Source organism: Topomyia yanbarensis, chromosome 1, assembly GCF_030247195.1.
Source record: "Topomyia yanbarensis strain Yona2022 chromosome 1, ASM3024719v1, whole genome shotgun sequence".
NCBI classification, from domain to species: domain Eukaryota; kingdom Metazoa; phylum Arthropoda; class Insecta; order Diptera; family Culicidae; genus Topomyia; species Topomyia yanbarensis.
The window spans coordinates 152193920-152210643 of NC_080670.1; the positions used below are offsets into that span (position 1 = coordinate 152193920).

A 16724-nucleotide genomic window follows, 5' to 3' on the forward strand; every position below is an offset into this window, starting at 1 on the left:
GTTTAGGTAAAAAGTAAATCTCTCTCGATGGCCGGCTATCCAGAGTTTAAACACATAAAAACATAACTCAAAATATTTTTGCTCTGAGTATACGTGTACTCGGAGACTAGCCATCCCACCGTATAAAACAATCATTTCGTGGTCGCATTGCATGCTTGTGGCGAATACTAGACCTCTACCTGTCCTCCAATCCAACTCCGTAATACCTATGGAAGCGTCGCTGAGTCGGTGGCCTTCCTTATGTACGTATTACATCACCCTATCCTATCGGTGTCGGTGAATATGGTCATGGCCGACAATGACGATTCTCATGCTATTGGTTTACTAAACTCAAATGAGATAAAGTTCATTCCCGATCATTTCCCAAGTAGAAATTTTTGTTTCAGTAACTATTTCACAACCAGTTGGCAACAAAAAATAGGTGCTGTTGTGACTGACATCTAACTTCCTGTGCGACCTAAAAAGCGCAGTTTTAGGCCGATTTTCAACATGATTATGATTGAGCAGAACAGTAAAAACTTGTTCCCGTTTCGTTGGAATAACTATGCGAGAATAACTAAATGAAATCATATTGTTGTCAGCATGTTGAATGCAGGTCGCAACAAGATTACTTAATCATACAATTTTTTCGTTCACCTAGACTGTCAATCGCAACTGAAAAGTTACTTATTTTCTTATAAATATGTTAAGATTATGTTACCAGTGGAAATGAAAAAGAAGACCAAGTTAAAATATATGTTGATTATTTAAATTTGAACAGTAGTGTCATTCTTCATATCAAAAATTGCCAATGAAGCATCAAATTTTACTGCGCATCAGGGTCTATCGAGTGATATTTTATTCCACTTCATATTATTTCACGCGCTCTTGGTGAAACCAAATTATCGACAAAATAAAACTCATTTTTTCAAGGAGAAAACCGAATCATATCAGAAATCCAACATTATTCAATGAAATCACACATTTATCATAAATCAGGAACATAAATCGCTTTACCGCTAGAATTTTATGAATATTCGTGTGCCGGTTGAGGTTTTATTTCCAATACATTAGAAAATGATGCATATAAGAAACATGGCTTTCTAGCCATCCAGGGCCAAATTTAGGATGTGATTTTGGTGAATGCGAAACAATTCGCTTTTCGAGCAAATTTATATCAATGAGCAAAGATTTTGATTTGTGAACAACTGCATTCCAGCGTACGGTTTGGCTCCATCGAACAATTTTTAGTTCACATCCAAATATACCTTTCCTTAATATGACCCTGTACTATACTATTCTTACTGAAAACGTTCTAGTTACAAAGTCATATTCTTGTCATACGCGCGTATCAGGCACATATCATCATTATACCTTGAATCACAAACTCACACGTATTGATGAATAGCATTTGCAACACTGAATTGACCAATTCATAACTAAAGGTCAGCAAGATAATAATTAAGTTGAATTTTTGTTTCCATTACGTTGACAAAATTCACCTGTCACACTTCATGCGCTCCACTTCATATTATAGAAGCATTGAACTGTACGGTGGCGCCAACTATAAAATGTTCGGTGTATCGGAAAAATGTAAACATGTATGATTGTAACGAGAAATTTTAAAAGGAAATCTTGTTTTTACCGCAGTAGTAGCATTAATACTTAATAGTTGAACTATTGGGTCATATTTCTATGAGAAGCACAGGGAAATATTATTACAGGACGCAATAAAAATAAACAACTTCCACTAAAATAGGAGCTATTTTAAACCAACGGTAAATCATATGTATTTATACTTGTGCATCTTATAACAAATGAATGGATAGGAATAAGGACTCAATGGTTACATGAACTGAAATTGTAAATAACGCAACCAGTGGTACACATATATTCCGCGAGTGAACCACGAGATTACAAATTGAAAAATAAATTTACTTGCAACTTTGATATTTTTCGAAAAAATAGGAACTGAGAGTATTTGATTGCCGACAATACAGTTTTGTTTGTTTTTCATTCCTATTTAACCAAAAATTAGCCTCATAATAAGGTAATTTTTTTATAAATTATCAAAAATATCAAAACGTAATTCAAGCGGAGGTTTTTTTCATGAAAGCTGCAACAATTAAAAAAAGTTAAGGATTCTATATCAACTCAGTTGGCAAATAATCCCAATCGTCAAATAAATGCTACAAAATACCCATTAAAAATGTGGCAGTGGAACATTTTTAGAGACTTTTTTGTTAGGAAAAGCCTACTTGAGTCTACGAGTGGGGAGTGGGTCCAAAAATGCCGGTATTTTGTCTACGTGCTTTGTAAACGGTCCCTTTTCGGGTGGAATTCTCAAGAATTTTTTTGAATTATTAGACAAAATGTCATTCAGCAAAAAATACAAAAAAATCTATTTTCAAAATTTGCATATCATGGGCTAGTATTTTCAGACGCTTCAATTATTAAACAAGAAATTTGCTAAATAGGAGTACTCCTTAGATCACGTTAACTTTTCTATTGTTTCCGGAAGGTACTCCAAGTAGTCCAAGTAAGCGATATATCTCAAATTCATACTACTCATTCCGATCTATCTACTATCTTTCTTGTTCTTAGTTCCGAAATGATTTTCAAATATATCAATTATATAATCAGTGTTGAAAGAATTTAATCACTTCGTTTAAAATCAGCAATAGCATACATGCCATTTGTTTATATTTTTCCGATACACCGAACATATTATAGTTGGCGCCACCGTACAGCTCAATGCTTCTATAATATCAAGTGGAGCGCACGAAGTGTCATCGGTGAATTTTCGCAATGTAATGCCAACAAAAATACAACAATTGTTTTGCTAAGCATTAATTGTGAACTAGTGGATTCAATGTTGCGAAAGCATTTTATTAATACGTGTGAGTTTGTGCTGAAAGGCGTAATGATGATATGTGACGGATACATTCGTATAACACGAATACGACTTTGTAAACTGAAACGTTTTCAGTAAGAATTTTGGTGTTTGACAACTGTGCAAGTGTGAAAATACATACAACAAAATCAAAATCACAACTAAATTTCAACAAGCTCTGCAGCATAAGCAACCAGTTCGGAACATTAATACGCATGTTCTAGCTGGCAACATAAATGACTATTTGGTGACAAAATATGTTATTAAATAACCTTGATGTTATCTATGTTCAACCAGTGCAACAAAAATAACTGTATTGTTCTCTCGTTGCAACATATTTTGTACTTAGACAATTAAAACTAGTTGCGATTTGCTACTTGGGTTATCTCACAAGCAAGATGAGTTAAACTACCTATGGACAACATTATAATCGTTAGTATGCAATCTACGAATAGCACCGTGCTTCGCATCGCAACGCAACGCATGCATTTCAGAATGGCACTTGGTCCTCTTTGGCTTAACACAGGCCAAATATGCTAGAAAATCGGAATTATGAGATACATAAGGTAGAACAAATTTAATGCTCGCCAGCGAAGCATGGCGGCAGAATTCCATACACCCATCCAAAGGGTCATAATCTACTAAGTTTGCACAAAAGAGAAGATCAAGATCACGAGGCCTTCAGAAAAGAAGTTTATCACTTCGCTGTTTGTGTTGTACAAATTACAAAGTGCGAGTGATCGTGTTACAAAATTCGGTGCGAGTACCACAGGCTTGAGCAGACTTCACTAAACATTGTGACTAAACAATGCAACAGAGACAAAGATTTAGTTAATGTGAGCAATTATTGCCACTAGATTTGTGTATCTTCCTTGTCCTAAATTAGACACACGTAACAGGCTACCGTACGTTTAATAAATCACAATTAAAAAGATTGTTTAGGTTTTACGGTTTTCATTCTACAAACTTTCAAATATTTTCAGTAATTACTTTTATTTAATCTAAAATATAAATGTAGTTTCAGTACGACTTGCTCAAACTTGCACTATTTGATTCAATCAACAACATTTATTATTTCAATGAAAGCTCAGTTCAACGAAATAAATCTAGTTAAAATCAAAAGATCAACTAATGTTTCAGTTAAAATTATAATAATCCAGCTTTCCGTGCGGAGTTCATTGAAAGTTTATCGTTGTTTAACTGTATATTCATAAACGGATCGGTTTCTTCAAACGCATCACCAATAATAGTTTCAAGCTCCTTATTCTAGCAATTCCTTTCAGTAAGAGAGCCGGAACGTGACCCCATTTGTGGATGTCCCCAGTTGCACACGTAAATGCTTTAGTTGCATCTCTCGGTTTCAGCTCTCGGACTTGAAAGAAAAAGTTCACCCGCGACTGCAGCACAGCGAAGCCGATGAGCGGATTCTCGCGTGGGAAAAATGCTTTTTCTCCCCCATTTTCACAACTATTCAAAGTTGGATGCTGGCAGCCGGCTTCACACGTCGATCATAGCTGATCAGTCTGCGAGTACACGTTGGCCGAGCCGGTTCTAGTAGCGTTAAGAAACGTCGTTGTCACGGTCGAGTTCTAGAGTGTGCACAGGAAGAAGCAAGTGACAGGTGCGATCAGCGAGCGTGATGAGGATTGTTGCAAAAAACGCGGTGTTCTATTTTAGATCCTAACAGCCTTCGTGGACGGGTGTGTGTGTGTGTTCCCGCGCGTACAAAAGCCGAGTGAAACAGGAGAAAATATTTAAATAATTTTCACTTTCGCGCGGGTCTCCTTCTTGGCGGGCAAATAAAGACGGTTGTGTGTTTTTTTATATTATATTTTGATTTTGAGCGAATCTGTCTGCGCACCGCTCATTTGTCCGCTGCCGTTTGGAGCTCAAGCGGCAGCAGCTGATGCGCGGACGGATTGCCGTGGATTCCCATGGTTTGCGTCGGTGGTTACGCGGGGTTCTTTTTCGCGTTCATTTTGAGTGAAATATGAAGTATTCGCGCTCAGTGAAGGTACCGACGGTGACCGAGTTCAGAAAAGTGTTCTTGAATTTATTTTTACAGTCCACCAAATACGTCGTGTCGTGTCAAGAAGAGTAAATATGATTTTTCGATCGTTTCTGGTGACGTGTGATTGAAGTGTTATCTACCCTAGACAACAGTCTACCAGTACGTGTGTGGGAAGAAAACAACAAATAGAAGGTTCAAGTGTCCAAAATAACAGTGTATTTGCGACGTGGGGAATTGCTTTCCGACACAAGTGAAGGAGCAAGCTATATATATATACCGTTCGCGTGACGCACGTTTTGTCGTGAAACGAAAGATCTCATTGTTATGATTTGTGTTTGCGATATCAGGTTTAGCTAAATCGAAAAAAGAAAATGCCGCTGTATTCCGAGTTGTATCACAATTTTATCGGCAATGCACCTGTGATTCCGTCACCGATCTTGTCACCGATGCCGTCCAGCTCATACATTGCGCCGAGTTATGTGGGCGTTTCCCGTTCCTACGGAAATCCTATAACAGCCACTCGAACGCCATCTTTTTCACGAGGCTACGTCCCGAAACTAACCCCAATCACAGAAACCCCTCGCAGTCGTATAACGGGTCTGACCCGTCTCAATTCCCCGAAATATCTCCCATGTCATGCTTCACCGACTTACCAGAAGCCGAGACGTGTCATCAACACAGCAGATATCGACGTATCCGCGAGTCGCTATGCCATCCGAGATATTACACCGATTCGCGATCGATATCCATCATCATCCCCGACTTCATCGATATCCCCGGACCCCCTTACCTCATCCAACATAAGCGTTCGTGAGCAGGAACTCATCGAACGAAATGAGCAACGGAAGGCCCGTTCCGCTATCAATCGGAACCGAGCAGTCGTTCGACTCAACACTATGCGCGCCCGTAGCAAATCTCGTGGCAGTCGTGGTAGTACCGAGCGAAAGTCCCCTCATCGAACGGACTCGACGGAAAGTTCTTTTCAAGAGGATACTCTATATCGTGACACTCAACCCAAAACCACCTCCTGGCGGGACCAGTTTCGTGGTGAATTAACTCTTCAGTCGAAGAAAGTTGAATCCAGCAAAAGCCCTGGTGAACTGCTACTCGAAAAACATCTAATCCGTGACGATGACGAAACTCCTTTGCTGATCGAGGACATTGTTTATAAATCACCGGTCATGAAGCGGAGAGCTACTGTTCGACGAAAGAGTACTGCAAAAATTCCTAGTTTCCATGAAATTTGCTCCGACATTAGCTCGGACAAGCTTGATGATGATCTTAACGCGGGTGAGCTGCGTCGTCGAGCTTCCCAGATTATTGAAGATGAAATTGCTCAATTTCAACAAGAATTACACGAAGCCAACGGAATCATGAATGATCAGTTGGAGGAACGTCTCAAGTCTGCTCTAGAGCAGCAGATAACCGAGTCCGATGTGCAGTTTCCTGAAAAGAAAAAAATAAAAAAGATTAAGCGAGCTCGAAGTAAGCCTCTGCCGAAAATTGATGTCGACAATAATGTGGTGTACGATCAGCCCAAGTCGGCGATCACAATTACCGCAGATAGTCCGATTATCGAAAATATGCCTACTTCCAAAATCACGGCCCAGGTGGAAGCTGTCGAAGAATGTGCCGTGTTCAAACTGCCCAAGAAAAAGAAGAAAGTGTCAAGTGATTCATCTCCTGAAAGTGGCGAGAGCCAGCCTAAAAAGACGCAGAAAAAGACAGATCCTGTTGTGGTGGAGCAGAGTAACATTGTGGCTCCAGTTCGGAAAGTTGAAGTATCTGTAGTTGGACAGGTGGAACCAAGAGTCGGCGACACGACACTTGGCGAATTGGCACAACGAAGAAAAGCCCAGGAACTGCAGCGAAAGATGGACACGCTTTCGAAGCTCGGTGGAAAAAAGGCACCTGTAGATACGGTACTGAATCTTCCAGCTAGGACTGCTGAAACTGATCCTGCGGTTGAGAGGGAAATTGAGCAACTTGAGCCACCTAAACAGAAGAAGCTTGAACCACCTGGAAAGAAGGTTCCAGGGATTTCGGCAGAACGTAAAAAAACGCAAGATTTAGAGAAAAAGATTGAAGCGATAGCCAAACTTGGTGAATCGATGGATTTAGCTAATATTTGGGACCAGTGTGCTACAGCTACCGCCACAGCTACGAATGTCGTGAAAAAGTTACCTACCGGGGCTAACCAGGAACAGAGGTCAACAAAATTGGACATGTCGGAACAGCTGTTAGAAATCCCAACTAAAATCCCGGAGAAGAAAGTTCTAAAAGATCTACAGAAAAAAGGTGGAGCTTCTTCGAATTCAAACAACAAAAAGGTTCCAGAACCGCAAACAAAAACGAAACCAGACGAGAAGACTGAAAAGAATGTTAAAAATGAGCGAACTATATCACCTCCCGGTACGAAGTTAACAAAATCATTGGAGAAAGAAATTGTTATAGCGAAAGTCCAAACTGGGGGCATCGAAAAGAATGAATATCCAAAGGATGATAAGAAAGAGACTGAAATTAAACTATCAGCTGCTACTGAACAGCAAACGTCAAACGTTATTGCAGAAAATATTTCCGTTTCTGAAATAAAGGCCCAAGGAGTTTCGAAATCAATACTAAAATCAAGTTTAGCGCCAGTGAACGTTGACAACAATCTTGAAAAATCCGACAGTAAGAAGACTCCAGATGATACAAGATTACTACCAGTCGCTGCACCGGACCATGTCAAACTGGAATCAACAAAACCTAAGATTTGTACCAAATCTTTATTAGAAACTAATAAGGTAAAAGATAACATTTCGGACGGTGTCGTACAGAAAGTTGTGCAGACACAAGAAAAACCGAAAGTTGGCTCTAAGTTACCAGAGAAGATCACCGCTCCTGAATCGTCAGTATTTACATCTAATGCTCTTCTTGAAGCTCAGCTAGAATCTCCGAAATCCGTCTCTCCTACATCAAAAGCCTTCGAACCTCCGAAAATCAAGCAAAAACAGGAAGAGTTCCTTAAACCAATTCTGAAATCAAGTAAAAATCCCCCGGATATTAAAGTACCTTCCCAGGAAGAAGAAGACTTCTGGGGAAATCTTGGAACGAGAGAAACTATTGCGTTCGCTCGAAGGAAGCAAAACATCGAGCGCCGCAACCAGTTATTTCTTCTCAAGTTCAGTACGATGGAAGAGGACAGTGAAGAAGTTCCCCCGCCAATCGACAAACCGAAGGATACAGCTAAGTCAAAGAGCACACCCGCTAAAAAGTTGATGGCATCACCGGCAGTGTCGGAAGCCGAGCAGTCAGTACCACCACCAATGTCGAAACCAAAATGCGACGAGATTACCACTGTTGGACGGTCCCGTGAATTAGAAACAGCCAAGGAAATCCCTAATGAGAGTGTCCCGAAGAAAGCTTTCGTGGTTACACCTGTAAAGCTTGATGAATCGCCGGAAAGCCGTAGGGAAAAACAAGTTCCTTTCAAGCCTCCAGAATCCAGTAAAATAATGAAGGCAGGCGAAGAACCAAAGCCCATTGGACAGAAGAAGTCAACTTCCGACTGCAACTCTCTTGAAGAATCATCAACCAGTCCCAAAGAGAAGCAAGCCCCAATACAATTGGCAGATATCAAAAAATCTCTCACGTCAGTGAACGATCTGCAAGCTACGTCATCGAACAAACTAATTGCCGATGGGAAATCTCTGAAGGTCGTAACAGATGATCAAAACAAAACTCCATCAAAGCATGGAGAGATTGATAAAATTGTAGTGTCAAAAGTTTCTGAACATCCGGAAGCACAAAATCTAAACACAGAAGACGAAACGGTAAAAGAACCCCCAATGAGTCCTAAAGAAAAACCAGTACTACCCAAGATAGCCGCTCTGAAAAAGACACTGGCAGTAGGAGGCGTTTCCAAGGAACCTTCGAAGATCTTGAGCAAGAAATCCGTTGAAGAGGACGAGATGCTCAAAACAGTACCACAACCGAAGCTAGCGACGACAGACGAGTCTCCGAAACCAGCCCGGAAAGTTTTCGGTTTTAAAAAGACTCCAGCTGAAGAAGAATCCACGAAGCAGTTGTTACCAACAAAGAACTTGGAAAATCCCCCCAAACAACCGACTCCGGTCGTCAAAGATCTACTAGCACCATCCATACTCGATAATCAACAAACCCCCGTGCACCAATCAAACACTAATCTAAAACCCTTCACAGAAACTGATCCGACGGTATCGGCAGAAACACCTAAAAAACTGTCACCGAAGGAAATGGTCAAAGCTGTAGCACCAACGATCGCGGCCGCTGCCGAGAAAAGGCTTGCACAAGCGCAGAAGACGTCCACTGAGTCGTCCACAGTTTTGAAACAGGAAAATACTACCGACAAACCGGAAACTCCGAAAAAGACTGGGCCCAAGCCGCAGGCGGCTGTCGAACCCTCACCGAAGAAAGCAGCCAACGGTAATGAGGAAGACGATCCCACTACCAAGAAACCATCGAGTGGTGGCGGTGAGAAAAAGGTAAAGATAGTTAAGAAAGTGATAAGAATAGTTAAAACGAAGGGAAATGCACCGCCGGTATTGGATGCAGCTGCCAAGGCCGAAGCTGACCGACTCGAAGCCGAGCGTAAGAAACAGCAAGAAAATGTCGAAAAAATGAAAGCAAAGGTAAACCAGATTACATTGAACATGGGCGTTAAACTCGAGGTGGAAATAAAAGAATGTACAAAGTGCCAACAGGCAGCTCTAACCAACGCACTTCCGGTCAACAAACCTCAACCGGCATCGGGTGATGATAAGCCAGCGCCAGGCGAGGAAGGAGGTACGCTAACGAAGAATAAATTTGGCGTCGTTACAAATCTAAGTGCTGTATCGGCAGCGAGTGCAGGTAATCGATCAGTTGGTGATCAAGTGGCAACGGGCGCGGATCAGCAGAACAAACTTCTAACTCAAACCGGCAAGGCACGATACTCTTCCAGCAGTAGCGAAGTAGACAAAGACACCGCTTCCGAAACTTCATTCTCCGGTGTCGAAGACGACTGGTCATCGGACGAGGAGGAGGAAATGGCAAACGACAAGCCAGATAAGAAGAAGTTTGACCCGCAGAAGCGGGTAAAGCTGAACGTCGAACAGATGCGCAAATGTTACTCTAAGGAGGAAAAATCTCCGATCGTGTTGGTGGCACGCCCGAGGCCTCTGTGGAAGGTAAAGCGACACGGACATCGGCACAATCGGCATGCAGACCTGACCAGCAGCAGTGGAAGTGACGACGAGTCCGAATCGGCCACGGATCAGACCTCATCGGAGACCGCTTCCACGGTGGATGCCTCCTCGGACATCAACACCGACAGCAGTGTGAACAGTAGCCGCGGTAACAATAAGAAAAAACCGCCAAAGTTCAGCAGTAAAACCAGTGAAGTGGGCAGTGATATCTATGACAATCCGATGGTGATTCCTTTACACTCGGAACCAGCTAGTAGAAAAAGTTCGGGAAAAGATGAGAACAACAACGAACGCAGTCAGTCTGGGTCGCAGCAGAACGAGGATGATGACGAGAACAACAAAAACACCGGAAATCATGAAATCCGTAGCACCAGTACTAGCAGCCACGATTCAGGATTCTACGGCGGTGGAACGGCACCGATTAGCCCCAAGAAAGCAATGGGTAAGTGTTAATGACCTCGCGTCAACACCTTCTACATTTTCAAGGTTGGGAAAATCGATTCATCGCCTGTCACTTCGCGGCCCGTTAGCTTTGATCTCGCAAATCCGCCCAGTAGAATCTCTTTTCTGTCCACCCCATCGCTGTGCATAGATTGTTGCAGTTGCAGCTGACGTGTGCACACTGCACGAGCTCACGATCAAGTACTTCTAATCGATCAACAACGCTGAGTCAGATCACTTTGGCTGAGATTCGATCATAACAGCTAAATTTCGTAACGGCTAACGGGTGTGAACGCAATGTCGTAATTGGCAGCTTTCTATATGTTATGTAAGCGTTTCCTGGCTGTAAGATAACAGTTGACACCTACGTCAGACTAGAGCTGCTTCCTTCAACCGGAAGACTTGACAACTACGGTTCGGTACCGATTCCGATCACCCCATAGTGACGATTAATTTCTACAAATTGAAGATCCAATTTTATAAATAGCAGATCGGATTTTTTGTCGAACCGAAACCGAAAAGTTGTTTGTTTTGTCTTAGAAGGATGAGAAAGAGATAGAGAGTATTGATTCGGGGTGTATGTTTGTGCGGGTAGAAGTACAACGGTTGTTTATTCGATGATCGGTTATAATGTTTGCAGGGTTTGCTGGTTTTGTTTGGTGTTTGATTGCGCAGTCTGATATCTTTAACGACATCCAACACCAAGAGGAAGTTTGGTGTGGAATATATGAGCAGGTGCATAGCACTCGTTACCGCATTCCGCGTTCCGCAATTTCGTCTCAATTTTGTCTGCTGTTGTCGGATCACTTAAAACGAAGCATCTCGCGGCAGGGGTGAAATTCCTGGGATGGTCAAAACTGGTGCCAAATGCATGTCCGGTTGCGCACGGTAGTGTGAAAGATTCGCTACCATTAGTTGGGGGCTGATTTTTTGCTTCTGTTTCTGCTCGATCGCACAAATTAATCCATTTCAATTTTAAAGATCTGATGAAAACATGCTGGGAAGTTCAAATGATCAGTTTATTTCGATATAGCACTGACATAAACATACATAACACACAATTCTTATAATCTTAAAGTTTAAGATTTACCAATCCAATATATCAATAATGATTAAGCTTTACGACAAAACAATCACAGGGACAGGAATCGTGGATAGAAGTTTTCATTCCCATTTTGTTTCACTGGGAATAAATAAGTTTTTTTGTGCCATGTTTAGATCAATTTTATTTCGCATTGATTAAAAGCAATAGATGCTATTGAGAGCATACAGGGTCCGGCACTCGAAGTTTAAGCATAAAAAGACTATAAATTCGGTTTGTAAAATTATCTTTATTAACTTTTTTTTAATTTCGACTGATTTATTTTTTAACATTTTATCGACATTCAATTACTAGAGACTACTTTGTAGGGAAATATGAAAATTTAGAGCCATAACACTCAAGTGAGAGCAAGGATGTGAAATATTCAGATCGGAGAACTGGAAGTGGCAGGGTCATTAGAAACAGGCCTGAAATCTTACGGATTAACCTTTTGTCTTCTGCTTGCAGGAGTCGAGGCAGCGTTACTACAGATCGCTCGCGTATACACGGAGAAATTTATTTATGTATCGATAGCTTACTTTTTTATCTGCCTCTCGTTTCTTCTGCTGTAAATTTTATGCATTGCACATGTTCGGTCTATCCACTCATTGAATGCTTACTAGAAGTATATGCTAGAAAATCCATAAAAATCACAGCAGAATAAAAGACACGGGAATAGAAAGGATGCTAACTACGCATATTTTTGTTTCTCAGTGCACCAACATGCCTCACGGCATGGCGGTCTCTTTGCCGTGAGACATGTTGGTAGACCCAGAGAGAATAATTCATTGGATTTGTATATGAAGAATACGAGAGCCAATGTGTGGTCGTAATAAAGTTGGAAATGTTGGTTTTCAGCCATTCTTGGAACACTTGCGCTTTGTGAGATGATGCCGAGTCTCGTTGAAGCGTCCATGATTTGTGACCGAAATGTTTGTCTACTCACGACTTCAAAGCAGCCTCCAGAACACTTTCCCGATAATATGTCACATTTACTTTGACCCAGGCTCAATAAAAGCGCGGTTACAGCGGCCTAATCCATTATTTGTTGCCTCCTGTTGGTAAACCAATGACTTGAATTCTCATATGAACGCTGGGTCAAGTAAACCCTATCGTTTTAGGAGTTTACTCAATTTGAAAAAAAAACCCTTTTAATCCACCTAGTGGTGCAATTGTGCCTTTCGCATTTATCCAAACTACGATTCCATGGCTGGTTATGTTTAATATAATGGTGGAACTGCCTATTAGATATTCAGTGCGATTCACACATACGTACAATGAATCGACAGCTACGAACTTGGGTTGCTATGTGTCGACGCTGAAACACTTGAAACCAGCGGCGGATCCAGGAGGAGCGTTCGGGGGTTTGGACCCCGCCAAAAAATTTCAACTTGTTAAGAAATTTTAAATTAGTCTCTCAAATCAAAATCATTTCAAACCAAATTTTTCACTGGTTTTTCAGACCTTCTAGGAAAGTTTATTCTAGAGGAATTAGAAAATTTTATTCGCGTGAAGGGGTATTTGATAAGAGAAGGGCTGTTTAGGGAAGGGGGATGAGGGGTGTGGGGGGGGGGGAGATGGTGTGCCCCTCACCGTATCCTCCTAACTACGACCCTGTTACAATACAGAAAACCTATGTAAGTGAAAAAAATTAAGGATTAAGTTGACGATGTTCAGAGTGATTGCATAACCTTTCTATAGGAGAAAGGCAAAAATGTGAAATTGCTGTGTGTCCGCACTCTCAAACCCGTAACTCCGGAACCAGAACTAGGAATTCAATGAAATTCAATAGCAGCCTATGGGAACGTTGTACCTTTCATTTGAGACTAAGTTTGATGAAATCGGTTCAGCCATCTCCGAGTAACCGATGTACTTATTTTTGGTCACATACATACATACATACACACATACACAGACATTTGCCGAATTCGAAGAACTGAGTCGAATGGTATATGACAGACGGCCCTCCGGGATTAGGTTGACAATGTTCACAGTGATTGCGTAACCTTTCTATAGAAGAAAGGCAAAAATTCGTCAGAAAACACGATGTTTGGAATTTCACAACTTTCGGCCAAGCGAAACAACATCCCTCTTTTGAATTTCATCACAGATCTTTTTGGCGTTCACTTGTTGCAGTACCATAACTTTGGAAAAGTAACTAAAAGTATAAACAAGAAAACTCATGATTCAGCAAATAATACGTAGGGGAAACTCGGCTAAGACGGACACTGTGGGTAAGATGGACACCTTGCATTGCTCACAAACTTCAAAATTCATTAAAAAAAAGTAATTATACGATAACATTTCTAAAATATTTCATTCTGAAAAGTTCTATGATACTCAACTATGCGAAATATCAGACATATGAGCAAAACAATTTGTTTTATCGTCAGCATGGTAATGAATATATTTTTTTGATTATAGAAAATAACGATATAAACCTCAAAATCGTTACAGTTTATACCTTTGTTTGAAAAAAAAACAATCTTGGTATTTCAATGGGAATATTTCCATTACACGAAATATACGGGGAGTATTAGTTTTGGGACATTATGTCCTAAAAACCCCCCTATTTCTATTAACCATTTTGCTCTATGCTACAAATCATACACATTTTGCAGTTTTTCTGATGTGAAAAATCTCAAGAACAGTGGTAGATCTAGGGGACCCAGACATCCCCACCCCCGAAGATTTTTGTCTGATTGAGAAAATTTAAAATAGTTTCTATTTTTATTCATTCTAAACTCAAAATCATTCCAAACCAGATTCGACCACCAAAACAGATTTTAATTAAATTAGTTTATTATTACGTATTGTACAATGAACATTTTACGTATTGTACAATGAACATTTTAAAATCAAAATTTCAGACCCCCTCCGAATTTTTTTTCTGGATCCGCCCCTGCTCAAGAATCATTAAATGCAACTTGTTGAACGTAGAAAATCCTGTGGAACAAAAAAGAAGTAGATTTACTGCCGGTAAAATTCAAATACATAAGATTTTTTGACATTTTTGATCTCGATTCCATAAATTTTTCATTAAATAGTACATATCATCCCAATTTAACAATAAATTATTCCTTAATTTATTGCTTCTAGTGGCAAAAAATGCTTAGAAATCACATGGTAGATGTTTCATTCCAGTATATATATAGAAGGTTGGGGTATTAGGGTAATTTATGAAAAATGAGGATACTAGACTAAATGTGAAAAAATCTGATGTTTCCGAATTTTCCCGGTACTAAATCTATTTCCATTTTGTTCCTGATAATTTTCCAAGTTCAGCATAGTACAGTTGATAAAAATTGAATAATAGAGATATATGCACGAGGAAATGATAAAATTTTATATGAATGACAAAATGCTTTAGAACCCCAACTTCTCGTATTCTGATACAGGTCGCAAAGATGCCGTTCGATTCCTGAGATTAGATCACATTAGAAACACTGCAAAGTACGTATGATTTGCAGCATAGAGCAGAATGGTTATTAATAGTAGAAGATTTTTGTGACAAAATGTCCAAAACCTTCAACTTCCCGTACTTTTCAAGAAACTGAAACATTTCCATTGAAATGCTAAGAATGTTTACTTGAAAAAAGGCATAAACTGAAATTTTTCGAATGACTTCAAAAGTTATAGCATTTAATATATTTTTTCTTCATATTGTCCCATAGTAGGCGAAACCAAGGAGATTTGAAACAGGGGAGAGCTGAAACAGTGCCCATTACTAAATAGCGAAACAGTACCGTTAGGGATTCAATAACTATGCATTTGTTTTATTTATATCGTGCCCAAAAACCCTCCAATACACGCCAACTAGGTTAAATGAGTGGTTGAGTATTTACGGTAAACACACTACAAAAAATCAGCAAAAGTAAGTTTTCGTTTTATTCTCCAATTTGATATAAATTATGATATTTAGTAATGTTTTATCATGACAATATCATTATTATGTAGTCTTACAGTAAACATTTATGAATTGTATGCGTTTCTTTCTATCTTTGTAATGTATATATTGTAAATTGTGGATCAAGCCTTACTTCTCAACCTAGGAGAGTTAAAACACCTTGTTTCAACTGTCCTCGATGATGAACTTTTAGTCTTATGGTAATGTTATAATCATAATAACGTTCCTGAACCAATAATAATAATCAAGATTCATCTTTCCTGAATTGAGAACAGATATCAACATTCTCAGTTTTATTATGGCGATTTCGCTTGAACCTGAAACTGAGTCAGGTTCTAACCCCAACCGCTGTCAGTTCATACATTTTGACAGCAGTTGGGGTTAGGAACTGACTCAGTTTCGCCTCAAACGAAAACCACATTAGTTTTAGGTCATTTATAGCCGCGGAACATGTATTTGTTCTAACTGTTTGCTCCTATCAGCTTCAGAAGCTTGGAGCGAAGTGACCATAATTCAAAATAAACCAAACACTAATAGGATCACTGGTTATATCACCCATTTTATGCATAATGCAGAATGTCCTAGGGGAAGTGGTTGAAATATAATACATAACTAAATGTGTGAAAAATGGGCATCCAATTTCTTGATTTCACAGTTATAGTTAATTAGTGGTTAGGTAAAGTATCTTACTGTTATTACTGTTGGGATCAGTGCAAAAATTCCTGCATCTATAACACTGTGAAAAATAGTGATAAGAATGCATGTCATTTTAATGAATTATCTTATTGTGAACGAATAAAAATGACTCAATTGTAATCTTTGATGCTATAGAAAACGTTTGATAACATTTAAAATAATTAGATACTTGTTTCAAATCACATTGTACAGTGGGGCATGAACGACAATTAGCGCGTCAAAACCTTTAGCGCTTTGAGAGTGCATTTTTTACTTGCTATATTGAGCAAAGTATCTTGGATTTATCAGCGCCTTATTTTGAAGATATGAATTAGTTTGGATTTTCACCGCATAGGTTGTCGCAGGCGATATTAACTTTTTTATTTAACATCCTAGAAGTTTGATGTCTTTGGCAAACGTTCTGGGATGCGAAATAAAAAAGTTAACATAGCAGTGCCACATATGTGGTGAAAATCCAAACTAATTTATATCTTCAAAATAAGGCGCTTATAAAGCCAACCCTAATAAAC

The 16724-nt window shown here is 39.7% G+C and overlaps 1 protein-coding gene across 3 annotated transcripts in view; it reads left to right on the forward strand.

The window, feature by feature from the left end:
- Nucleotides 1-4368: 4368 nt before the first annotated feature.
- The window catches only part of LOC131677710 (uncharacterized), a 103551-nt gene continuing 91195 nt past the window's right edge, over nt 4369-16724 (forward strand). For 2 of the 3 annotated variants that reach the window (XM_058957700.1, XM_058957718.1), the window contains exons 1-2: nt 4369-4493; nt 4938-10532. In XM_058957700.1, the coding sequence (XP_058813683.1) occupies nt 5255-10532 (5278 nt within the window). In that variant the 5' untranslated portion in view covers nt 4369-4493; nt 4938-5254. Of the gene's footprint in view, nt 4681-4937; nt 10533-16724 lie in introns of all 3 variants that reach the window. The other variant, XM_058957708.1, reaches the window with a different exon arrangement.